At 39.8% G+C, this 27,254-nt stretch overlaps 1 protein-coding gene across 6 annotated transcripts in view; it reads right to left on the bottom strand.

Moving 5' to 3' along the window:
* Nucleotides 1-10,074: 10,074 nt before the first annotated feature.
* The window catches only part of PRLR (prolactin receptor), a 145,860-nt gene continuing 128,680 nt past the window's right edge, over nucleotides 10,075-27,254 (bottom strand). For 5 of the 6 annotated variants that reach the window (XM_070476569.1, XM_070476565.1, XM_070476568.1 and 2 more), the window contains 4 exons: nucleotides 25,693-25,834; nucleotides 24,178-24,277; nucleotides 23,416-23,485; nucleotides 10,075-22,619 (listed from right to left, as the gene is read on the bottom strand). In XM_070476569.1, coding sequence (XP_070332670.1) covers nucleotides 21,729-22,619; nucleotides 23,416-23,485; nucleotides 24,178-24,277; nucleotides 25,693-25,834 — 1,203 coding nt within the window. In that variant the 3' untranslated portion in view covers nucleotides 10,075-21,728. Of the gene's footprint in view, nucleotides 22,659-23,415; nucleotides 23,486-24,177; nucleotides 24,278-25,692; nucleotides 25,835-27,254 lie in introns of all 6 variants that reach the window. The other variant, XM_070476570.1, reaches the window with a different exon arrangement.

The raw sequence follows: 27,254 nt of genomic DNA on the forward strand, positions 1-27,254 counted from the left end.
AGGGGAGGAGCTCCAGAGGGGAGTCATGGAGGGGTTACTGCCTTCACTTCCGGGGGCCGCCGAGCTTCCGTGGAGAGCAACAGTGCCTCAAAGGGAGAGAAAGGGCAAAGGAAAGAGGGAGAAGAAAGGAGAGAGGGAGGAAGAGAGGAAAGAGAAGGCAGGTAGGCAAAGCGAGAGTCTTCTGGATGTTTTTTAATTGAAGGATAATCTCTTTACAATATCGTATTGGTTTCTGCCATACATCAACGTGAATCAGCCATAGGTACACATATGTCCCCTCCATCTGGAACCTCCCTCCCACCTCCCACAGCATCCTACCCCTCTGGTTCTCCTGGACCATTTTGTTAGTTTTGTGTCCCATGAGGGTCTCATTGGATGAACGTTTCTCTGCCGAAGGGTGATGATGGGTGTGGGAGAAGGGTCAGGATATAGTTGCAAGGGTCAGAGACTGAGAAAGGAAAACTGAAAAGGAGAGAGAAGGAAGATACGCATGAAGTGAACAGGTAAAGACACCGCTGTTGCTGTTGGGGGTCTTAAGGAAGACAGGAGGGACTCATGGAAGAGAGTGGCTCATGGGAAAGGAGAGGGGTACCGAATAGCTAGGGAAGGCCCTGGACTGCTGCCTTAGGTATCAGAAGAGCGCAAGAAGTTGAGAGCTGAGGAGTTGGGGGCTTTATTTTTACTATGCTTTAATTTCTTAAATTCCCATTTGTCACTCCTGTCTCTCCTGCACCCTTATCCTCCACAAGTAACTCTTCCGTGGGTTTAATGTATACCTGTTTCTTGATATGTACTCCCATAAAGGGCTTCCCAGTGACTCAGCAGTAAATAACCCACCAGCAATGTAGGAGACCCTAGTTTGATCCCTGGGTCGGGAAGATCCCCTGGAGAAGGAAACGGCAACCCGTTCCAGAATTCGTGTCTGGAGAATCCTATGGACAGAAGAGCCTGGCGGGCTATAGTCCATGCGGTCACAGAGTCGGACATGATTAAGTGACCAAACAACAAATTCTTGTAAAATGTGTATTGTTCGGGGTGAATGTGTTTTTAATTTATGTAAATATGTGTACTTTTTTTTTTCTACTCAGAGCCATGCTTTTCAAATCCATCCAGGTTGCTGTGAATAGACCTCATCCAGCAGCTCTGGAGTGGGTGCCCATGTGCCTCTGTAGAGCAGTGCCTACGTGGGCAGAGTGACAGAGGCCGCTGGAGCTGGGAGGGTAAGGGGTGTTGGTTTGGAAAGTGAGTCCTGTTGACGGAAGGCAAGAAGAGACAGAAGAAAGAGGCAGGCCACTCCACAGCAGTAGGTGGCAGATTTAATTAGCAAGGGAACTTACTTATGAGGCTTGTCTTTGGAGAGTAGACCTTTGCACCCCACCCACCGGCATCACAAAATGATTTTTAAAAATAAGTTTATTTATTTAATTTCTGTTTGGCTGTGCTGGGTCTTTGTTGCTGCATGGACTTTCCTCTAGTTGCGGCAAGCAGGGGCTACTCTCTAGTTGCGGTGCACAGGCTTCTCATTGCAGTGGCTTTTCTTGTTGGGGAGCACAGGCTCTAGGGTGCTCAGGCTTCAGTAGCTGTAGCAAGTGAGCTCAGTAGTTGTGGTTCTCAGGCTCTAGAGCACAGGCTCAATAGTCATGGTGCACAGGTTTAGTTGCTCTGTGCATGCGGCATCTTCCCAGAACAGGGATTGAACCTGTGTCTCCTGCATTGGCAGGTGGATTCTTTAGCATAGTCACCAGGGAAGCCCCTTAAAATTTTATATAGATGCCTTAAGTGAGGTCAGTCAGGTACACTGCCCAGTAATGTACACGTTACTCTCTCAAGCCTGCATCCTTGGACCAGTTCCCAGTGTGTGAATGATGGGCAGAACGCACATGCCAAGGACAGAGGAGGAGGTGAGGAGCCTCTGAGTGCCTGGATCCAGCTCTTGGCTCAACCAGTGGTCACATCCTCTCCATCTCCTCCTTCAAGAAGGGTGGGGTTGGGGAAATGCCATATAGGGTAGATGTCTTGCGTTGCCTTTCACAGAGGACCAACTAGTTTGACCACGTTCTCCACAAACATCTGGGAAACAACCTTTTTATCCCAAATAAAAAGGAGAGGTGAGGAGAGGTAAGAGAGGTGAGGAGAGGTAAGAGAGGTGAGGAGAGGTGAGGAGAGAGGAGAGGGCACCAGGTAAGCACAGAAAGTGTTTTAAATTCAGTGTAAATTGCCCACTTTTGTGTGGGTTCCCAGCTCTCAGCCCATTCTGCTTTGGGAGCTTGTAGAAGATGATTATCCAGTCTGGCTTGTCAACTACCATGGGACTGACCCATGTCAGTGAGACCAGTGGCAACGCCACCTCTCCCAGGCTGCCTAAGCTGTCACACTGTTGGGCTGGGGTGAGAAAACATTGAGTTCCTGAAATCTAGCGCGTGACCTCAACTCCATTGGGCAGTGATCTATTTTGCTTACTGCAGACTGTAAGCTCCTTTGATCTGAAATTTTTCCTGGACTTTAAGTTTAAAGATTATTAAGGTGAGAGGTACCCATCTGGGGCTGCCTAGGGTGGAGAAGCAGAACATGGCACATGGAATAATTTCACAGTGAGCATTGTACCTTCATTATTTAAAAGGAAAAACATCTATTTTGATTACCACAATACAATATATGCACTCTGTGAAAACAGAAAAAATTTGTTCTCATGTGTGTACCTGTGTATACACAATTTTTTTCATAAACTGCTTATAGCCAACAATATAGCTTTTTGTTAAAAATAAAGATCTGAGTCATCATTCCTAATTCTTTTGAAGTATTCTGTGATATGCTTTGTTTAATTTTGGAAAATTCTTGGCTATTGTTACTTCAGTATTTCTTCCCTGTTCTCTCTTCTTCTGGTGTTTTAACTATCCACATGTTACGGCTTTTGAAATTGTCCCAAAGTTCTTGGAGGTTCTGTTATTTTCTCCCCCACTGTATTTTAATCTGGGAAATTTCCCTTATCCATCTTCAGAGTTCACTGATCATTTCCTCAGCTGTGTTCAGTCTACTGATGAGCCACTCAAAGACATTTTTAATTTTTGTTTGTTGTTGTTATGCATTTTTGATTTCTAGCATTTCCTTTCAATTCTTTCTTGCAGTTTATATCTCTCTGCTTCCTTTACCCATCCGATATTACATAATGTCTTCCTTTCCCATTAGGACATTGAACATATTAATCATAATTATTTTATAATTGTCTGATAACTCCAATATTTGCATCAGAGTTGAGTCTGATTCTGATGTTCAATTTGTCTCTTCAGATTATTTTTTTCCTTTATCATTTTAGCATCCCTGGAAACTTTTAAATGAAAGATGGATGTGATGTATTAGGTCACAGGACCTGAGGTAAATAAGTTTTTACTGTGAGGTTTTATGTTAATCTGGTAGAAGCTGGGATGTGTTTGTTTTCTGTAGCTATAAGTGCCAGAGGATTCAAATTCCTCTAGTGTCCTTGTTTTGTCCCCTGTGATTTGAGGGCTTCCTTAAGAAATTTTCTTTCAACAGAGCCAGGGCAGCTCTTTCAGCTATTATTATTATTATCTTATTATTATTATTATTACTGTTATTACATTTCTTGCTCAGTCGTGTCTGACTCTACCACCACACGGGCTGTAGCCCTCCAAGATCCCCCGGCCATAGAACTCTCCAGGAAAGGATACTAGAATGGGTAGCCATTCACTTCTCCAGCGGATCTTCCTGACCCAGGGATCAAACCCTGGTCTCCTGCATTGCAAGCAGATTCTTTACTATCTGAGCCACTAGGAAACTGGAGCCCTAAAATCTTATGATTGGATTCAGTTTTTTAGTGAACCTACGTCTCTGAACTGGGTGATCGTCACAAGTATTTATCTATGAATTTTCAGTAAGTATAAACTAAAAAAAAAACCAAAAACTGCCCTCTACTCCCTTCCCTGGCTTCAGTTTTCCCAGTCTGTTTCCTTGAAGCCCTTACTCCTTTAGACAATGTTCTTTATTTTCTCCCTTAGGTGAGGTAGGAAGCATAGAGGTGGCTGGAACACTTTGTCGGCTGATACAGGGTTCCGGCAAAGTCTGCCCTGGAGAACAGATCTGTGTTAAGGTGAAGTCTCTGTGCATATCTCGTGATGGTTACTCTTCTCCTTCCCCAGCCAAGGGCTTCCCTGGTGGCTCAGATAGAAAGAATCTGCCTGCACTGTGGGAGACCTGGGTTCAATCCCTGGATCAGGAATATCCCCTAGAGAAGGTCATGGCAATCCACTCCAGTATTCCTGCCTGGAGAATCCCATGGACAGAGGAGCCTGGTGAGATACAGTCCACGAGGTTGCAAAGAGTCAGACACGACTGAGAAACTAACATTTTCACTTTTTCCCCAGCCAAAGGGACTTTCACCCTGATAACCTGGTGGTGCGCCTGTACTGTAGATGATGCCCAGAAAATGAAGCATCCTCCTCAAGCTCTGGCAAACAGGGAATTTCTCATCCTCATGCTAGTCCACACTCAGCTTCTAGCAATTTTTCAACATTACTGTTATGTGTTTCTACCAGTTGTGGCTCCAGATTAAGAAAGTCTTGATTGTGACTTTGAAGACTTGCCTGTATTTCTAGATTTCAGAGTGACATTTCTCTCTGCAATCTCACATCTCCAATGGGTTCAAGAAAAGCCATTGGTTTTCAGTTTCTTCTTGTAAAAATGAAAGTGACATCTTCTAAGCCCTTTACATGTTGGAAGTCTCCAGATATTTGACTTAGTGAGTCCCTATAGATGGCCAGCTATATTTTCTCCAGCATCCTAGGACATAAAACTTTGTGCACTAGAATAACTGTTTTTTTTTTTTTTTTTTTTTTTTTTACTTTGGACAAATTCCTGAAGAGAAATTTCTAGGTCAAAATGTATATATATTTTAAATGCACTCCAGTGAGATGACATCAACTTGTCATTTAACTAAATTAATATGACACAAAACTCTTTTCCAAAATGTTGGGTCTTTCGAGTTTTATAGCTACAGTGATATCACTGAATCTGAAAACTAGGATGAGGAGGAAATATTAGGTTCCCTTCAGATCTAGGAGTGGCTCAGACAGGAAAGACTATGCCTGTAAAGCAGGAGACCCGGGTTGGATCCCTGGGTATTCAATCCTACTCCAGTATTCTTGTCTGGGGAAACCCGTGGGCAGAGGTGCCTGGTGGGCTACAGTCCTTGGGGTCACAAAGAGTTGGACATGACTACGTTTTCAGACGCAGGAGGCATTTAAAATAACACTCTAAGATCTTCTAGGTGCAGAGGTAAAATGAATATTATATAGAAATTATTGTTGAATTATAAAGGATGCTAAGAGACATTTGCTCTGGTTCTTTTCGTTCTCTCTTTAAGCAGATCAGGTGTAATTTTCTTCATTTTATATAAGACCAGAGAAGATGAGGAACTTCCCCATGACTGGTAAACAGGAGTGTCAGGATATCAGTCAAGGGACTTGCCATCTATAGTTCCCACATAGTGAATTACTTTTAAGATACAGAATATATTTCATCAGTTAGGAAAATATTGGAATTTCTTCTTGAAAAGATAATTGAGAAATGAGGAAACATGGAAATTCTGTTGTCATGTTAATAATTATAGAGGTTTTTATTTGCACACAGGTTTACTAATGATTTATCAGTTAAATCTTGAGTGAACGTTGCTCTTTGACCCCAATTCTTCTGCCAGTAACAGCAGGGTCTGTAATATAACAGCTTTTCCAAAGTGATCCTTTCCCTCTCCTCATTTAGGAGTGCCAGATTGAAGGAAAGGGAAACATTTTGGAAGAATTTCGGAAAAAACCCAGTTTACACGAAACCTCTAATGACAGGTATTCCGTTCACAGTGAATGGAGTCTGAATGAGGGTGTATGCAGGTGTTGAGCCGGAGGGGCAGAGTTGGCAGGTGTGTTGGGGAGAAGAACCGCATGGAAATGAGACTCAGACACGGTAACCCTTAGAGTTTCAGGCAGCATGGATTTTCTTGAAAAAAGTGCAAAGTCCTTTAATTTAATTATTAGGATGAACACTTTGAACAAGGCTCATCTGGAATTACTAGAGTTAATATTTTTAAAGTCAGTCTGGTAAGACTAGGGGACACAATACTTACCTCAGCCTCCCGACTAGATTATGATCCCCAGGAGAACAGAGAGCACATTTCTAATGCTTCCTAAATCCTAGCACTGTGCTTGGCACACAGGCTCATCATGTTCAACAATGCATATGGTCGAATGGCTGACAGACCACTTAATTGAGGGAGTGTTAAGACGAGGATGAAAGGTATAATTTGTTAGGAAGACTGAATATCTGAATGTATATATACCTAATAATATGGCCTCCAAATATATAAAGCAAAAAATGACAGAATTACAAGGGGAAAGAAGAATTTTCATAATCCTACAAGATTTTAACTTATTTACTAAATACCTCAGAAAATTATATCTTAAGCAGCACAGAAGATGACTCTCATAAATGCAAAATTCTTAAATAAAATGTTAGCAAACTGAGGCAGCAAAGTTTGCAAAAAAATGCATCATGATCAAGTAGAATTCATTCCAAGAATGTGAGGGTAATTTAACACTGAAGTGTGTTCTCTAAATAAATTCTCTAAAATAATTTGCATATTAGCTAACAGAGAAAAGAAAGTTATATCAATGAAATAACGTGAAGTGAAAGTCGCTCAGTTGTGTCCGACTCTTTGAGACCCCATATAATTAATGGAATTCTCCAGGCCAGAATACTGGAGTGGGTAGCCATTCCCTCCTCCAAGGGATCTTCCCAACCCAGGGATTGAACCCAGGTCTCCTGCATTGCAGGAGGATTCTTTACCAGCTAAAGCTTCCACCACGGAAGCCTTATGTAGAAAAAATTCTGAGAGCCTTAAGCAGCAATTTAAAATAAAAAAATATTATTAGCAAACAAGGAATAGAGAGGAGTTTCCTTAACATAGTCAAGAGTATCTGCAAAAATGGGCAGGAATTGGTGAACTTTTAGTAGCACTTTCTTTAGTGTCTGAATCAAGAAGGAATGTCCACTCTTCTCTTTCTATTCATTTCTGTACTGGGAATCCAACCCCAATAAACAGGTTAGGAAAAAGAAATACAATTTTTAAGGATCAGGAAAGAAGAAAACACAGTTGTTACATTCTGATGATATAGTTATAAACATGGAAAATCCAAGAAAACCTATAAATTGAAAGAATTAATACTTGGAGTTCAATAAGGTTTCAGGATATAGGATCAATATAAAAATTCAGTGGTTTGTATATATAAGCAATAAACACTTAGAATAAGATTAGTTTTAAAAAGATACCATTTACAAAAGCAACAAAAGTATTATGGTGCCTAGGAATGAATATAGTAAAACACATGTAGATGTTAATGAAGAATAGTGTAAAGCTTTATTAAATACAAAAGTAAATGAAGTGATATACTATGATCATGATTAAGAAGACACAGTGTTATAAAGATGTGACTTCTCCAAGAATACATAAATTTTACTAACAATAATTCAATTCCTAATGGAAGTGTTTTGGAAAGTTGATAGGCTTAAAATTCATATGATAAATAAATGTCCCAGAATTGCCAGAATAATTTTGAAGGAGATAGGGAGGTGTAGGAATTAATTTACTGAGTAAAAAGGCTGCATAAAACTAGGTCAACTGGAGCCCATTATACAGAGTGAAGTAAGTCAGAAAGAAAAAGACCATTACAGTATACTAACACATATATATGGAATTTAGAAAGATGGTAACAATAACCCTATATGCAAAACAGAAAAAGAGACACAGATGTACAGAACATACTTTTGGACTCTGTGGGAGAAGGCGAGGGTGGGATATTTCAAGAGAACAGCATCAAAACATGTATATTATCTAGGGTGAAACAGATCACCAGCCCAGGTTGGATGCATGAGACAAGTGCTCGGGCCTGGTGCACTGGGAAGACCCAGAGGGATCGGGTAGAGAGGGAGGTGGGAGGGGGGACCGGGATGGGGAACACATGTAAATCCATGGCTGATTCATGTCAATGTATGGCAAAAACCACTACAATATTGTAAAGTAATTAGCCTCCAACTAATAAAAATAAATGGAAAAAAAAGACAAAAAAAAAAAAAAAAAACTAGGCTATAACAGGGGGACACTAGGGCAGGAATAGATAAGCAGACCACTGGACTGGAAGAAGACACCCAGATGTAGGACTTAAGGCTTATGTAGAGACTCAGAAGATGACAAAGATGGCATACAAGCAAATCAGGGTTGAGTTATTCAGATCCAGAATGGATTCATTAGGACAATGAAAATGAAAACAGCAGTAACGAAGTACTTTATGATCATCAAATTGTCAAGAATTAGGTATCTGACAATACTCGGTAATCGTTAAGGAGGGGACTCCTACACTGCTGACTGGGGTAGACACTGGTAAAACTGCTTCGGAAAGAAATTTATAGATACTGAGAAAATACTAAGATACGTGTCTCATACGATCCAGTAATTTACCTCTGGACATACATCCTGGAGAAAGTCTTGAAAATACTTAAATATGAGACGTGTAAGAATGTTCATTACAAGTCATGTATAGTAGTGGAAATGGAAAGTTGATCAACACAGGGATTTACAAATAAATTTTACATATGTACACAACTGCATGCAGCAGAGAGAACTGAGTGAAGTAAGTCAGACAGAGGAGAGTCTAAAAGAAATGATACAAATGAGCTTACTTACAAAACAGAAAGAGACTCATAGACTTAGAGAACAAATCTACAGTTGCCGGGGGGGAAGAATGAGGGGAGGGGATAATTATGGAGTTTGGGAACATTGTTATACTTAAAACGTGTACACACTGCCATACTTAAAATGGATAACCAACAAGGTCCTACTGTATAGCACAGGAAACTTTGCTCAATGTTATGTGGCAGCCTGGATTGGAGGGGAGATTGGGGGAGAATGCATTCATGTATTTGTATGGCTGAGTCCCTTTGGTGTCTGCCTGAAACTATCATAATATTTTTAATCATCCATACTCTAATATAAAATAAAAAGTAGGAAAAAAGAACCAATCAGTTGAATCTATTTGGATCTCTATAACCCAATGCTGAATGAAAAAAAATCAAGGTGCATGATATATGTTATTATTTGTGTAAAATTAATAAATACCAGAATAACTGTACATGTTGTTTATAGATACATATGTATGAAGTAAAGGCATTTTTAAAATGGCCAGAAAGGATATCCAACTGCAGGATTATGGTTACCACTGAAGAAGGAAGATAGAGAATTTGGTTATTGAGGGATGTCATTTTCTGCATTCATTGTATTTCATTTATTAAAAAGAAAATGTCTGGTAAAGAGGTAATATTTGTGAAATTTGGGTGTTGGTAAGTGGAGATCTTTGTTATATCATCCTCTATAATTTTCATGTGTATGGTATATTTGGTGCAGAAGAGAAAAGATTATAAATGGAAGAGTCAATCGCAGCTGGAGTTTTAAGTGAAGACATGGGATAGAAAGAAGCAAACAAAAGAAAATGTGTATCACTGGCTTTGAGATTTGTGGCTTAAGCCTCACTTGGGAGAGCTGGTTTATTAGATTTGGAACCCTTCCTCTTCATTGGTCTCGGTTGTTCCCAGAAGGCCCAAGGAACTTCTGAGTGCTTCCAAACACGTTTGCATTTTTAAAATAAAGCTTGAGTCTGGCAAATGGCTAAAGACTGGGGGAACTTGAGGGCAGTGGAAAGAGAAGATGTAGAATTTAGCTGGGTTGAAAGCAAGATGTCAGTTTTGATTTAGAATTAATAGGAAAATAAAATCAGGGAGTATGTTGAAAGAGGAGCTCAAGAATGCATGCCTGGAAAAAAAGCCTTGGATGAATGTTCTAAGCCAAATATTTTACCATGTGTCTGCGTTTTTTATTTCCAGAGAGGCTTAGATTGCTGTTACTTTTCCTTCTTTTAAAAAATGTCTTAATAAAGTTTTTTTGAAACAAAGAAAAGACGTCCCAAACTTACATTATTCATTAAATATGTTTCACATACATAGTAAAAGACCCTCCAAAAATCATTGCTTAGGAAGAAATTTATTGATTCAATTTAAATTAAGCATTGCTACCATTGCAAAAGCAGTTGCTCTGAAAAAGTATTGAAAAATGTATCATGAGATTACATAGTTCAGTAACAATATCAATATTGATCACTTGAAGCAAAACTACTGCCAAATGTCATTGAAACTCATTTCATAATTTTTAATAATTTATGGAGCAAATGTGTATCACCTTAAAAATGTACCTGTGACATTTACAAATTCTTTCAAACACATTTATAAATACAGTAATAAAAATTCCTGAGCTCCCTTAGCTTATACCAGTGTTCCCCCAACTGACAACCTAAGTGGTATTTGACTAACATCCTCTAGATATACTTAAAAAATATTTTATCACATTCATAAAAGTACCTGTGTTTCAAGTTCATTGGTAAGTATAAGTTTTAGTGTGAACCTGATCATAAGACAAAATTGCTTAACACTTGTATAGGCAGCAGGAGTAGGTGAGGTTATGGGCAAAAAAATTCCAATTTAAGTGTCAAGACCTCCAAAGTAGACTATGCTTTACAATATCAAGAATGGGTTTAATCTCATCTGTACCCTTCAGAAGGATAGAACTGTGAGAATCTGCTTCCCTAATGGGTAAGGCCCTGTTGGAGGTTTTTCAATAAGCCCATCTCCTATGTGCTGTGCTGTGCTTAGTTGTTCAGTCATGTCCGACTCTCTGCGACCCCATGGACTGTAGCCTGCCGAGCTCCTCTGTCTGTGGGGATTCTCCAGGCCAGAATACTGGAGTGGATTGCCATGCCCTCCTTCAGGGGATCTTTCCAGCCAAGGGGTTGACCCCGGGTCTCCCGTATTGCAGGCGGATTGTTTATTGTCTGAGTTACCAGGGAAGCCCAAGAATACTAGAGTGGGTAGCCTATCCCTTCTCCAGGGGATCTTCCTGACCCAGGAATTGAACTGGGGTTTCCTGCATTGCAGACAAAGATTCTTTACCAGCTGAGCTACCAGGGAAGCCCCCATTTCCTATAGTCCTGCCCTATCTTCCAACTCCAAGACATCAAGATTCCTGCTAAATAGGTATTATATCTCGCAGTCCCTCAAAATAGGGGAGATTTAGAATGTGTGAAAGTTGATTAGTCAGTTGTAGAGTTTGGTGGGGTTAAGGTTTCAGATATGGTTCTGGAAAGATGTGGCAACATATAATTTCTGTTTCCTTTTAGGAAAGCATGTCATTTTGGAAAATTAGCTACACAGTACTTCTCCAACTCATGATTATTATGTGAACGCTATGTCTGGTGACTGACACTCCAATTTTTCCAGCTTCAAAGTAAACGTGTGTCCAATAATTAAAGGCAGATGGCACCAATGTAAGCATGGGGAGTCAGTCTTTGACAGAAGCCAAGTTTTAGGGAATGATACTCATGTAAGAAATATCTTATTCCCTGGTAAGACATGGCATTAGAGAATTTAGGAGTTAGAGAAGAATTTGTAAAGCAAACCCCACACCATCCCATAATTCTGCAACACAAGCATAAGCAGTAGGTAAAGATTTCTAGATCTAGATCCATTAAAAGATTGGCATTTTACACTTAATCCAATGCATTTGGTCAGAAGAGATGTTGTTAGTAATATTGATGAATCATACTGTTCAAAAGCATTCCATTTTTCAAATGGCTTGATTTTTCCTTTATTTTATAATACTTAAATGAGCTTTTCTGATCTATCCCTGGGTTCTTGGTTCCATCTCATTTTTATTTTTAGCAGCTTCTTGTGTGAAGGATGGGGTTAAAGGAGGGAAATTATACTTTGCAATCACACAGAAGGGTAAAGAGAAAGGAGGAAAATTGTTTTGGTCTAATTTATATAAATAGTTTCTGGATTACAGATTCTTTTGCAGCAAAAATCAATCAAGAAAATTGTTTCAGCCAGGCATGTGTTATTTTTTTCATTTACATATCAAATAAAAATAAATAGAGGAAGGGGAAGCAAGGAGAATAAACATTTATTGAGCCAGGCACTGAACTGGGTATTTTCAATAATATGAGTAGAAATATAATGATAATATTATACTGGGATGATTTTGTTTGGCAAGCATCGTTTGTGGAGTGGAGTAAAAAATGAAGATGTTCTGGTAATAGCAGTTAGTAGCATCTCCCATACTCTTGATATGGATTTAGCTATCCATGGTGTCCTCTCAAAATGGAAGGAGACAAATTAATAAATCCATGGGCAACAGAAAGCACAATGTGCAATATCTAAAGATTTACAGAAATAAAGATGCAAGATAAATCAAATGACTACAGTCTTCTATAATTTTTTAAGACTAAAATAAATAGACATTGTAATTAGTTCATGTAGATAAAAAAATCAAAACAAGGTTATTTCTGATATATGCCTGATTTTTCCCATACCACAGTATCTTTGATGGTTAAAACCAAATAAGGAAAAAATTTATTTCTAGGGGCTTTAGGGAAGTTAGATTGTGAGAAATATCCCCCTCATGGCTTTGAGTAACCACGTTGCAGTGACTCCTGGTTAGGGAAAAATCTGCATCTATAATTTTGCTGGCTTTTCACCTGGTGACTTACTATGTATTCTTTCTGGCCCTTATTCATCAGTCAGTTTTTCTAAAATGTAAAAATGGTTATTGAGAAAACCTAGCATAAACTTACAAACTGATGAATTTAGGAGTAGAATTGTACAAAAAAGATCTTCATGACCCAGATAATCACGATGGTGTGATCACTCACCTAGAGCCAGACATCCTGGAATGTGAAGTCAAGTGGGCCTTAGAAAGAATCACTACGAACAAAGCTAGGGAAGGTGATGGAATTCCAGTTGAGCTATTTCAAACCCTGAAAGATGATGCTGTGAAAGTGCTGTACTCAATATGCCAGCAAATTTGGAAAACTCAGCAGTGGCCACAGGACTGGGAAAGATCAGTTTTCATTCCAATCACAAAGAAAGGCAATGCCAAGGAATGCTCAAACTACTGCACAACTGCACTCATCTCACACGCCATTAAAGTAATGCTCAAAATTCCCCAAGCCAGGCTTCAGCAGTATGTGAACCCTGAACTTCCAGATGTTCAAACTAGTTTTAGAAAAGGCAGAGGAACCAGAGATCAAATTGCCAACATCTGATGGATCATTGAAAAAGCAAGAGAGTTCCAGAAAAACATCTATTTCTGCTTTATTGATTATGCCAAAGCCTTTCACTGTGTGGATCACAATAAACTGTGGAAAATTCTTCAAGAGATGGGAATACCAGACCACCTGACCTGCCTCTTGAGAAACCTATTTGCAGGTCAGGAAGCAACAGTTAGATCTGGACATGGAAAAACAGACTAGTTCCAAATAGGAAAAGGAGTACGTCAAGGCTGTATATTGTCACCCTTTTTATTTAACTTCTATTCAGAGTATGTCATGAGAAACGCTGGGCTGGAAGAAGCACAGGCTGGAATCAAGATTGCCGGGAGAAATATCAATCACCTCAGATATGCAGATGACACCACCCTTATGGCAGAAAGTGAAGAGGAACTAAAAAGCCTCTTGATAAAAGTGAAAGAGGAGAATGAAAAAGTTGGCTTAAAGCTCAACATTCAGAAAACTAAGATCATGGCATCTGGTCCCATCACTTCATGGGAAATAGATGGGGAAACTGGAAACAGTTTCAGACTTTATTTTTTGGGCTCCAGAATCACTGCAGATGGTGATTGCAGCCATGAAATTAAAAGATGCTTACTCCCTTGCACTGCAAGGAGATCCAACCAGTCCATCCTAAAGGAGATCAGTCCTGGGTGTTCATTGGAAGGACTGATGCTGAAGCTGAAACTCCAATACTTTGGCCACCTCATGCAAAGAGTTGACTCATTGGAAAAGACCCTGATGCTGGGAGGGATTGGGGGCAGGAGGAGAAGGGGACGACATGAGGATGAGATGGCTGGATGGCATCACCGACTCGATGGACATGAGTTTGGGTAAACTCCAGGAGTTGGTGATGGACAGGGAGGCCTTGTGATTCATGGAGTCGCAAAGAGTCGGAGACGACTGAGTGACTGAACTGAACTGAACTTCATGTAAAAAACAAAACAAGACCCCAGCAACTTGTAACAATCACTTCTAATTTCCTATGCGATGTTGAAGAATTTTGTTTGGCATTTTTTAGGAATAGGGAAAAAGCAGAGGTAGTGGTAGCTTTGAAAATATGGAACCTTTGGCTATCCCGTAGCCTTCACTTCAATATGGCTTTACAGAAGACACAGATCCCTAACAGCCGGTTCTAGGTTGCTTTGGTTTCTGCATGAGACATGAAAATTGTTTGAAATGACTTATCAAGCAGGAAAGCAAGCCTCATTATGCAAAAAACGCCCCAGAAGTATCAAAGGTCACATGTAGCAAAGTCGAGGGGCTGACTTGACTTTTAAACTATTGTTGGATTGTACCTTAAACACTCACCCCAGATCAGCTGTACAATGGCCACTCATGTTACTTCTAAACAAAGATTAAGAAAAAAATTAGCACATTCACGGTTTCAACAGAAAGATATGATTACATATTTTTTTCAGTCTTGTTTTCCAGATATAGAAACAATCACATTGAAATATATATGGGTAGATTCTAATTCATGAAATAATTATTTTTCTTTGTAGTACACAGTGAGTTTCACAATAGGATTATATATCTCAATGTGTCACACAGTTTTTGGACCACATAAAGCAACATAATATAAAATCTTATAACAGTTGAAAGTCAGGATTATCACATGGCAAATGCACAGCTATGCCACTGAAAATAGTCAAAGTGGGAGATGTGACATCATTTCTAAACAATAAGCAGCTTTGAAGGAATGACATTAGGATAAGAAGGGAAGTGGTTACTTTTAAAACTTCAAAATCATTTTATCAGGAATTTCATAAAACAAATTGTTGTTCAAGAGACTCTTTGCCATACAATTTTTCAATTTCCCGTAATATAACAAGATTTCCCCACCTCCTTAGGATACATGAAATTTGCATGGAAAAACTCAGATTAGATTTTGAAATGTATCCAGGTGAAGTGTGATTTGACCATAATATGAAACTACTGGTTTTTATATTACTACTTAAGTAGCTAAAGTTTTTAGAGTTGTTTTTTTCTTTTTATCAGCAGCAGGTAAAAAGTTAAGTACCAGACTGTGGTTAAAGGTCTCTCTTTTCATTGACCACAACCACATAAACAGAGTATGTTTTCCCACTTTACTCATCTCAGTGCTTCCTGACATGAAATTGGAGTGTAAATCAAAGGAATCAATGTGGACAAAACAGTCATGGGCATATGTATATCTCTTAGCCATAAACTCAGAACACTGAATAGAGTCACTATGTCCAAAAAAATCCAAGTTTAGCAGGTTACTTTTGGCATTCTATGTAATCCTGAGATGCCCAGACATTTAGAAACATCTTATTTTTCTTTCTTTTTAAAAAATATTTTATTTTTATTTATTTGGCTATGCCAGGTCTTAGCTGGGGCATGCAGAATTTCCAAGTGGCATACAGCTTAACTGCCCTGTGGCGTGTGGGATCTTAGTTCCCTGACCAGGGGTGGAACCCGGGCCCCCTGCATTGGAAGTGCTGAGTCCCAGCCACTGGACCACCAGGAAAGTCCCCCACACTCTATGTTTCTGTCTGTTTCCTTTTACTGAAATAGGTAACCATGTGAAGGTCTCAGAGCCAAAATCACCTTGAAATACACAAATCTAGGGAGAGAACTATTTGATTTGCAGATGATATGTACACTGGTCATGAAATAAGTCCAGGTCATACCTATAAATAGAATTTCTGGTTAGGTTATAAACTCTCGAGCAATCATTTTGCATTTTTAAGTTTCTGCTTAAGATCTCCAGAACAAAAACACAAAAAATTTAAGAAATATATATGAAGTTTGCTTTAAAAATAAGGTCTTTTTTTTTTTTTTGCAAGGTTATAGTGAAATGAAAATGAAAATTAAGGAGTAATAGAGGACTTTAAAAGAAAATAAAAGAAAAAAAAAGAAAAAAATTTTAATTAAAAAAATAGTAAAAATATATGAGAATGAAAATGAAAATTAAGGAGTAATAGAGGAGCAATAGAGGACTTTATCTGAAAGAGACATGTGTACCCCAATGTTCATCGCAGCACTGTTTATAATAGCCAGGACATGGAAGCAACCTAGATGCCCATCAGCAGACAAATGGATAAGGAAGCTGTAGTACATATACACTATGGAATATTACTCAGCCATTAAAAAGAATTCATTTGAATCAGTTCTAATCAGATGGATGAAACTGGAGTCCATAATACAGAGTGAAGTAAGCCAGAAAGATAAAGACCAATACAGTATACTAACGCATATTTACGGAATTTAAAAAGATGGTAAGGATAACCCTATATGCAAAACAGAAAAAGAGACACAGATATACAGAACAGACTTTTAGACTCTGTGGGAGAAGGCGAGGGTGGGATGATCTGAGAGAATAGCATTGAAACAAGTATACTATCAAGTGTGAAACGGATCACCAGCCCAGGTTGGATGCATGAGACAAGTGCTCGGGGCTGGTGCACTGGGAAGACCCAGAGGGATGGGATGGGGAGGGAGGCGGGAGGGGGGATCGGGATGGGGAACACATGTAGATCCATGGCTGATTCATGTCAATGTATGGCAAAAACCACTACAATATGTACAAAAATTAAAAAAAAAATGGATGAATGGATAAAGAAAATGTGGGGTGTGTGTGTGTGTGAAAATAAAAATAAAAATAAAACAAACAACAAAAAAAGACCTGCACAACAGAGTCTTCATTGTAGCTTGGATTTATTAGTGGCCTTTGAACAAATGAGTGAATGGATGAATTGAGCTAGAATCTCTAAGCCTGTGGCTCTGTAAATAAGGTAAGTTGTGACCTTCAACTTGGGCCTTGATATCCATATGGCCAAATTAATGTTTGAATCAGGCCAAAGTCACTGTTTATGAATAATTTAGTTTCTTGCAAATCCTACGGTTGCTACTGTACATAATGAACTCTCAGGAGAAATGGAGGCCCTAAGTGAGAGCATTAAAAGCCTACAAGGTAGACAGCTAAGAAGAGAAGGAGCAAAGGATGTTAAATGAAATCGATGGGACTTGCAGGAGTAGACCTGTTTTTCTCTTCAGCATTGTTAAAGCCACACTGTCCACTGCTTCAGGTTAAGGGATCATCAGCAGTATTTCCCTGAACTGTCCCTGGGCCATTTACTGAAACCCTGGATTTTACTCAGATCATGTGCATCAAAGACTGTTAGAGCCGGAAGAGGTCTTGGAAACTTAGGCCAAACCACTCATTTAACAGATGAGGGAACTAGTGATTAGCTTTTAAAGGACTTGTTAAGATCACACAGCCTGTTTACTGGCAACCAGAAATTGAGTGCTCAGCCCACTACCCTAGCGACTACATTAACGATGCATGGGCTGAAAAGGCAGAAAAACAAATTGGTTCACTAGAGGCTTTCATCAATGACAAATCTATATCAGCAATCCTGCGGACCATAATCCGGAGGCTTTTATGTCTTTCTGCACGTGTGCCAAGTTCCATGGTACACCCATTACCCTTTTCAGGCCCTGGTATGCAATTCAAAGCCATTTAAAAGTGCATTAGTGTGTTTTTAAATTGAGGGCCTCAAGCAACAGGGTGGCAGACTTATTCCAAAATCTTAGCCAGAATAAATTTCTTATCAAAATAAGTTACACTATTCACATCAGCTGTGTGTTAATTCAATTAAACAATAAATTAAAATCTACTCAATGGCTGCTGATTGGACCTTAGACCATTTAATGATTCCCTTTCTGGCTTTTTCATTCATTTACTTAAAATGTAAAACTTACTGTCTAATCAATACACTTTTCTTGTGAAAAGAAAACTTAAAAAAAAAAGGCACTTTGTAAAATGTGTACAAATCTGATTCTTTCATATCTACTCTAAAGAGATAATAAAATTATGACTGGCTGGATCACGTCTTTCTGCAAGTGATGGGCAGTGGCAGGCAGCCTGGAGAAAGTTGGGGGACAGACCTTCCCCAGCTAAGCTGCACACTGGAGCTCAGGTGCCTCTGCTTGCTCATCAGATTCTCTCTTTCAGTTGGGTCACTACAGGACAGAGTCAAATTCCTTCATCTTGTACAGATGGTAAGGGATTGACCAACTTTGGACCAAACCAGCTGGGATTGGCCTTAGGCACTTAGGAGAACGGAGAGTCAGTTACACAGCAGTGACGTGACTGATTATGACTTGTGCTCATCTGAGGTGACTTGTACCCATTTGCTAGAACTGACTAGAGAAGATTTTGCAGTTTGAGTTATAAGCTTCCATAAATCACCCACTGACTATCCTATTTCCATGTGCTTTGTAGCTTGACGTGTTTGCTTATAAAAAATATGACTTTTTATAAATCAGAGCTTGAGGCTTTTAACACCAACTGCAATGGTGGTTCATAATCCATAAGAAGACGACGACAACAACAACAAAAAAAGCACAAACCAGAATCAGCAACCTAGTATAAAAAAAGCATTTTGTCCCTAAAAGTCAGAGCCTCTTTCAATGCCTTAAAAAAAAAATCTCTGCTTCTCTCTATACACATATTTGCACATCATCTTAGACTATGATTCTATACCTACGTAATTTGTAAAATGCATGTACAGTATGTTAGGATTAGTTGGCATTGATGATTTAAACCTGTGGCTGATTCATGTTGATGTGTGGCAGAGGCCAACACAATATTATAGAGCAACTGTCCTCCAACTGAAAAAAAAAAAAAAAAAGAAAAAAAAGTGAAACAAAATGGGCACATCACTGAAGAGGACATGTGTCTATGATAAAGGGCAATTATTTGTAAGCTTAATTATGATACAAGGCATTGGTTAATCATCTTTGCTGGACACTACTGAGTGAATCATGGAATTAAGGATTCACAGTTTAAAAGGACATTATAGATTATTTGGCCTAGCATTTCATTCAGAGCAAACTGAGATCTAGAGAAGAGAGTTGAGTTAAGCTAACATAATTAGCACTAGAAGCTGGGTCTCCTGACTCTTAATCTGCACACTTCCACTCAACTAGAGGACTCCTTGGTAGAAAATAGGCTAGACCGTGGAAAAAAAACCAAAAAAACCGCAATTCATTAAAGAGTGCTAAGTGACCGAGAATTATAATCTTGGCTTTACTTAATGATTGACATAATCTACTTACTAACTGGTGTTTTTTAAAGAATTTAATTTGAGTCTTCAGCCACGACAGTTTTTTCCATATATGCCAAATTATACATCAGAAGACTATTTTTGAATTCTCATACTATCAGAGTGGTTCATGCGCATCTTGGAGGAGATGGGACTATATTGAGAAAGATTTGGTCTGTGCTGGCTTGAAGGGCCGAGTCTTTGGTCAATGCTTCTCAAGGTGGGATATATTCCCTGACCCTCTTAGAAGTTGTATGTGCTTTTGCAGATCATTCTCTTCCATTATGTGAATTCCAAACCACTAATAGATTTTTTAAAATGATACCTTTTTATGACAGTACTGTTCACTGCAAGTCAAACAGACTCGACCTGTACTTTCCAGGAAAGAACTGCTCCAGGCACTAAAATCAGCTTTAGTGGAAATGATCTGCTAGGGCAACGCTTCTCAAACTTCACTGTGCACTTGAATCATCGGGGGATCTTAGCAAAATGCAGATTCTGGTGGGTGGGGGTGGGGAGGGCAGAGATTCTGCATTTCCAAGCAGCGCCCATAGATGCGGTCCTCATAGGCTGGTCCTCAGACCTTATTTTGAGTAGCAAGGATCTAGGGGGCTAATAAACTTGGACAGTCTTCCCCAACAGCTCCCTGACTCTTAACTGGTTGTGTGTGTATTGGGAGAATAGAGCCTCAGATATGTTACTTTTGCATTTCTGGGAGCTCTGGCAGTGTGTTCACTTTCACACATCAGCCAACCTTGGAGTCCCATTCCTGTCAACATGGACTTATTGGGCTGGAATATCTAACTCACAGATCGAGCTCAGATTCTTTGTGTTCCAGCTTAAGAAGTAAATACACAAACGGATTTGCCCAAGATTGCTCAGAAAAACAAAACCAGAACCCTCTCTCTAAGGCAGTATGTTAGGTGTTCCCACTCTCCTTTTTCATCTTTATAAATTTTCACCCAGAGAAGCGAAAATTTCATCTTTATGAATTTTTACCCAGAGAAGTGAAAATTTCACAGAGAAGTGAAAATTTTCACCCAGAGAAGAGCAGAACCCCCAGAATGGCCCTAAATTATAAGAGAAGTAATTTTCAGTCTGTGGAGAGTCCTAAAACTCTAGTTTCTTGATTGCTGTTTAAAGTATCCTGGAGATAAAAAGAATCAGAAAAACTATACTACACTATGTTGGAAATCGAATTTTGTCATCCACTTCCTATTCCTCAATGGGCTTTGGCTTGGTATGGCATTTTATTCCACAAACAGGGACTGCATATATCACCGTGTACTGAAAATACTCATTATAACCTCATAGCAGAAAATACTGTACCCGCTGAATACGTAAACAGGCTGTACTGGGAAGATAGAAAATAGCCTTTTATTTTACTTAAGTGATAGAAAAATAGTCTTCAAAAATACATTGTTAAATTTATGGGTTTATATTAAAGTAGAATTTGTATATACAGTAAGGCAGCACTTCTGTTAGCATCCTGCTATGATTATATTTTAAATTAAATAGTCTTTTGGGACTTTTTTTTTTGCACTAACAGAAGACTAGGGTGTGTAATAAATTATATATCATGCTGAAATAAAAGAGGAAAACATTTGAGAAGGATTCACCACATGAAACTCATTTGCCTCCTGTGTAAGAAAATTTCACTTTCTAAAACCCTATTCTCTAGAAGTTTCAGAATGAAATACAATTTAGGGGTAAAATCCATGCTTAATGAATTCAAACTATTTTAAGAAAAAACTGGAGGCATCCTGTTTACTTGCGTATTGGCAATGTGTCATTAAGGTAAGAGGAACGGATGTAAACAATTTGTCAGGTGTTCTAGAATGAAACTTTTTAAGTGCACTGTATTTGGTTAATCCTAATAAAATGAAAGAGGAGTGCAAAGGTTAAGCAACCGGTCTTCAAGAGTGGTTATCATGGCATTTCTCTCCTATCTACCATCTTCCCATGGTAAACAATTTTGACTGACTTATACCCCTCTGTCACATACAAAACCATGAAGGCCTTTTCCAGAGAATATACCTGTTGGCACTGTCTCTCAAGAATACTAGGCAATGTGCTTCTATATCATTGAACACATAATCTGATAAGTAATAGTAAAAAGTAAATCTATAAATCACACAAGATGGAACAATTTGTTCTGGAATCAGCTGTTGGAAAAAGAGGCAACTGGTTGAAAATACAGAGAATGAAGAGTGAACTGGGAGTTGGGTAGTGTCATTCTAACCCTGCTCTTGAGCCCTCTCTGCTAGAGTGCATTTCACGTACTCTGTAGTGTTCCCTGAAGGAAAATCACAGTTCAACCCATCCTTCCATAACTCTCACTGCAAGAGTGCATAAAACCTGTGGGACCCAGTCCCCAACCCAACTGGAGTCTGCAGTTGCCTGGGGTTGCGGGGGAGACAGCCAGATCGGCCTCAGCTGGATTCTATGGCAGGGCTGGCGGGGCCTCCTTGGCTGGTTCTTCTAACAGAGTCAGGTTTTGCGCTTGAGGATCTGGCACCAACACCAGGATGTTGCTATCCGTCACCTGGGACACCTTCGAGTACTCCTTGCTGGTTTCAGGGGCGCCGACCTTCTCGTTTTGTTTTGGGAACAGAGCCAGCACTCCATCTTGGCTGACCTTGTGGATCTCCACATATTCCAAGGGTTTAGCAGAGATCAAGGGGGTTTTGTCTTGGGGCAGTGGCCATGCCGTGTCTTGGTCAGGCTTGGAACTGCAGCCTTCTGACTCCCTCTGCTTGGCTGCCTTTCCTTCCCCTCCAGTCTCAATGGTTTTCGAGGGCTTTAAAGCATGTTGGTCTGTTTGGTCCAGCAAAGTGGCTGCGGTGCCTGCCATGCCCAGGGCCAGCTCACACACGTCAGCAATGTTGTGGTAAGAATATCTGGGGTTGTGCAGGCTGGGTGGCTGCGGGAAAGGCCATGTGGAAGATTTGGGTCCGTTGGCATGAAAATAGGGGATTTTGCCTTCCGTGTTCATGCTCTGAGGGGCCTGGAGACATGTAAGGTTTGTTTCGGGATTCTCCAGTTTCTCAGGGCCCTCAGGAGTATGGAACTTGAAGGGATGGGCCTGAGGTTCATCACATTTTTCAGAAAAGAGCGAAGGGCTGTCGCAGCTGCCCCGGCCAGAGTCACTGTCAGGATCCATGTGCATGGGCTTCACGCCTTGCTCCATGTGTTCTTTGGAGGGGTGTGGCATCAGCTGCTGGTCTTCACTGTCATCCACCTCTATGAACTCCATCAGCAAGTCCTCACAGTCGGAAGTGGGAGGGAAGTCTTGGCTTTCCAGAGCTCTCAGGAGTTCCTCGGACTTGCCCTTCTATTAAAACATAGACACAAGGCGAGAAGGCTGTGATATCTGCAATCAAAGTGAACGCCATCAGAACAAATTCCCTGGGGCTGACTTTTCACAGTTTTGTGCTTTTGGCCTCACAGTGGCTGATGTCAAGTGACATAATGAGTAGGTAACTGCTTTTATATACCTCCATGTTAAGCTGAAGGTCAAATAGAAACTATTAATATGTACTTCAACCTGCAGAGAAATGTAAAATGTTCTAACCCCTCTTTTCATTTGAAACACTTACATTTAATTCCCACTTGAATCTGTCTAAATGGGCTCTGGCAAATACCAGCTCCCCTGTACTGAGCCAGTGTTAGCTGAGCACTCAAACTGAGCAAAAATTGCAGTAAGATATTCTGTTACTATGGCCTTATGTAGAGAACACTCAAGTGAAAGCTTACACCAAAGTCTGATGGAGGAGGGGCTGGTGGAAGGTCACTCTTTTGTATTCATCAAATATTCACCCACTTTCTCAACTGAGTATTCGTATAAAATGTTTATGACAGGGCTTATGAACAGATCTGATAAACCTAACAAGCATTCCTATGTGTGCTGATGTTTTCTTGGCTTTCTTCATTGCCCTCTGACACTTCCTGACAGTAACTACCCTCATGCCCCTCACATCTTTCTGTGAACACCCCTGCTGAAGGGAAGGGACAACCAGCCATGGATGGCCAAGCTAGCCAGACTACACTGATGGGGATGGTGTGCACATGCGTAAAGATGACAATTACACAGCAGCAAGTCACAATACAGTCTCCACCTGAGCACTTACCTCCAGCAGATGAATATCAAATCCTTTTATTTTGGGCCCTGGAACTGGTGGGAGGATGCAGGTCATCATGCTATAAAATGATTCGTGAGATAAGACAAATGGTACATATTTTCACTTTGTAATTTTTGAAAGATTAGCCTTATCTCCAAATGGCTGCTACATGGACTATGGTAGGTAGAAGTTAGGAGTTCTGAGGCTACATGAAACTACTAAATCAGCAGTGACAACAATGAATAACTATAGAGTGTTAAGTGTTTGACAAAGAGTTGTGTCTGACTCTTTGCGACCCCATGGACTGTAGCCTGCCAGGCTCTTCTGTTCGTGGAATTCTCCAGGTAAGAACACTGGAGTGGGTGGCCACTCCCTTCTCCAGGGTATCTTCCCAACCGTGGGACTGAACCTGGGTCTCCTGCAGGGCAGGCAGATTCTTTTACCATCTGAGCCATAAAGGCCAACATTAAAATGTACTCTGGCTAGTTAACTCTGACTGATTCTGAAATGATTAGTGGGTTGTTTGCTGCTTTTGCCAGATTTTTACTATTTCACAACTGTCAGCCTCCATTTGATGGAAAGAACATCAGCTGCAAATGAGTCTATTCTACTTTTGCTAGCATTGATAAAAGCTTTTTCATAGTGAACACACTGCCACTAATGGCTAAAATGAGGTGCTTGAATTATCTGTAGGTTTCCATCATTTCTGTATTGTCTTTTTTGGCCATTATCCCTGACAACCATGCCTGAAAGGAGGGTAGACTGAAGTACCTATAGCCCTTCAAAGCCACTGCCCAGACCATAATCAAACAGATGACAGCAGAAAGGACGGCCACAAAGATCCACATGGTTGTATCCTTCACTGGGAAGTCTAAAAACAAACAGCCAGAAAGCTTTGATCACATACAGCATTGTTTAAAACAAACAAAGAAATGAGACTTTTGAACATAAGTCCCCTGACCCTCTATACCCTTTTTGATTTGAACAGCAATCCAAACAGAGTAGCGTTAATGATGGATTTACTTTTTTTCCCAATATTATTAAATTTTAATATGCAGCATATATTTTACAGTACTCTAAAATTTTCAAAGTGCTTTAAAATATTATTTTATGTGATACTAACAGAGGAAATCCATGAGGACATGATCAGTTACAGTAATAATAACAAGCTAACGTTATATTAAGTTCCTAGTAAAAGCCATATGATGATAAGCTCTTTACATACATTGTTGTATGTGAAGATGAGGAACTGACACTCAAGGAGTGGTGGATTCAGAGGCCTGTGTGTCTGTGAAGTTGCTCAGTCGTGTCTGACTCTTTGAGACCCCATGGACTGTAGCCTACCAGGCTCCTCAGTCCATGGAATTTTCCAGGCAAGAGTACTGGAGTGGGTTACCATTTCCTTCTCCAGGGTATTCCGAGGCAGGTAGCCATAAAGTTGCCATCTGTGATTTGAACCCAGGCCTTCCGCTTCTAGACCCTGTGCTTTTATTTAGTAAGAGCTAGGGCTGGACACACAGTCTTATGGCCTGTAGTTCAGTGCTATGTCCACTATGCCAGTGCAAGCCCTGATATTTTGGTCAGGCCAGTAGTCACAAGAGTCAGGCTTTGCCATGTGGTTCTGGGCAAGACTTCTAACTCCACTGAGCTTCAGTTTCCTCTCTTTCCGTTGCTAATGGCAATTCTATTCTCTCTGAATACCTGAGATGGTTGGAAGGACCAAACAAGGTAAAGACTGTGTAAAGTACTTTAGAAATGCAAGATGAACCATTCCCTTGTAGAAAACCAGCCACTACATTTAATGGCACTTGAAGAATTGGGTGCCTTCTACATACTGTTCCTTGAATGAGATCAACATGTAATTGTCATCAAGGACTGAAAATCAGTACATGCCTTTCAGGTGGGATAGCACCTTGCAAATTCTAGGTGATGACCTTGAATGACAGGGATTGGGCAGATGTGGAGGGCAGAATAAGTGACCATCAAGCCCTCGGAGACACTCCAAGCTCATGTCTGCAGATGTATCCTATCCTATTAATAGAAACTGATCCTCACTGCCAGTGGCCCAGGGAAAGATGCTATACTTCCAGATGTCTCTGTATTGAATGGAGAGATGATAAATCCACCTCTACTCATTCTTCTGCTTAAGCTTCAAAATAGTTTCTCTGTTAGTAGTTACAATATAAAAATTTACTAAGCCTATTCTGTTTAAAAATATTTAGTAATAATACAAAGGCAGATTACAGTCAGAATCCCCTCTTCCTTGGGGAATTTCAAGACACTTACCATTAGGTATCTGGATAGAGCTCTCTGGGCTCCACTCACTCCAGTATCCATGGTCTGGCTTGCAGCGAACCTGCACAAGGTATTTCTGTCCTGGATATAAGCTGAAAATCTTAAGCTGAGTCTGCTTCGCAGCAAAATGAATCTAGGGAGGGCCAAGGAAAACAGAAGTCACTCTGACTTGTGTTATGAAGAAACTTTTCTTTAGGTGATAAACTAGCAGAGAAGTCAGGACAGATGATCACACTTTATATCCTGTTCATGCCATTTCATCCTCTCAGCCCACCCCTTCCTCCTGTTAAACACTGTTCACACAAAAACAAGTTTTCTACCTCTCCATTTGGAACACTATTTCAGAAAGACAAATATACCACTCCCTACACCTTACCTTCTGAATTCTACATTATAGAAGGTGACTACTTAACAAAATTGGAAATTTGTTATTTTCTAAACCTAATAAAATTATTGATTCAAGGATTATTCATGGGTGTGAAGCCTCTAGGTGAAAAAGAACTGGGCATTTATGAACACTGAAGCAGTCGTGCACAAATCAAACATGACTTTACAATCAAGGGATCAGGATGTGATCTCCCCAGTCCAGCATCCAGTTTTAGCATCATTTATGGTAGGTTGACCAGAATGGCTTTTTCTCCTGATATGATGCAATGTGAAGCATATAGCATCACCTCTGAAATTTCCTTGCCAAAAATTGTTCAACTGGAATCTAAACAAGTCTTTAGATCTAATGTCTGGTTACAAGAAATGTGGGGACAGAGAAACTGGCTAAATGACCTTATAAAGAACTAGTCAGACAGATGCAGAAGGTGGGACATTCTTTGAGATAAGTGGCTTGGTCTCCTTAGCATGTTGAGATTGAAGGGATACATGAGTCAGCCAGTATGTGATCCTGAAGTGGATTCTGGTTAAGACAAACTAGCTACTGAGATATTTTCGAAGTAGTTTGGGGAATTAAAATATGGACTAATTTAAATGATATTAAAGAATTTAAAAAAGATGATATTAGGGATTTAAATTAATTTTCTACATGTGATCATATTATTGTGGCTATGTTTGGAAATATTCCTTGTTTAAAAGAGACATATAATAAAGTCTTTAGGGCTTCCCTGGTGGTTTAGTGGTAAAGAATATGCCTGCCAATGCAGGAGATGTGGGTTCAATCCCTAGGTTGGGAAGATCTCCTGGAGAAAGAAATGGCAACACACTCCAGTATTCTTGCCTGGAAAATACCATGGACAGAGGAGCCCGGTAGGTTACAGTCCATGGGGTTGCAAAAGAGTCAGACACAACTTAGTGACTAAATAACAACAACAATTAAAATATTTAAGAATAGATTATTATAACGCCTATAATTTATTGTACTATTTATTTACAATGAAGAATTTTAAAGTAAATAAAATGCCATTAACCATGGACTGATTACATTGAGATTTTTTTCCTCCAACTTAGTGCCACTTAAGAACTCTCATAGATATTTTGATCTAAGATATCCTGAGAGAGGTGGGTTGGAAATCTGGCAGAAAAGGCTGTTCAATTACAAGGATCTA

Source organism: Odocoileus virginianus, chromosome 14 (genome assembly GCF_023699985.2).
Source record: "Odocoileus virginianus isolate 20LAN1187 ecotype Illinois chromosome 14, Ovbor_1.2, whole genome shotgun sequence".
Classification (NCBI taxonomy): Eukaryota; Metazoa; Chordata; class Mammalia; order Artiodactyla; family Cervidae; genus Odocoileus; species Odocoileus virginianus.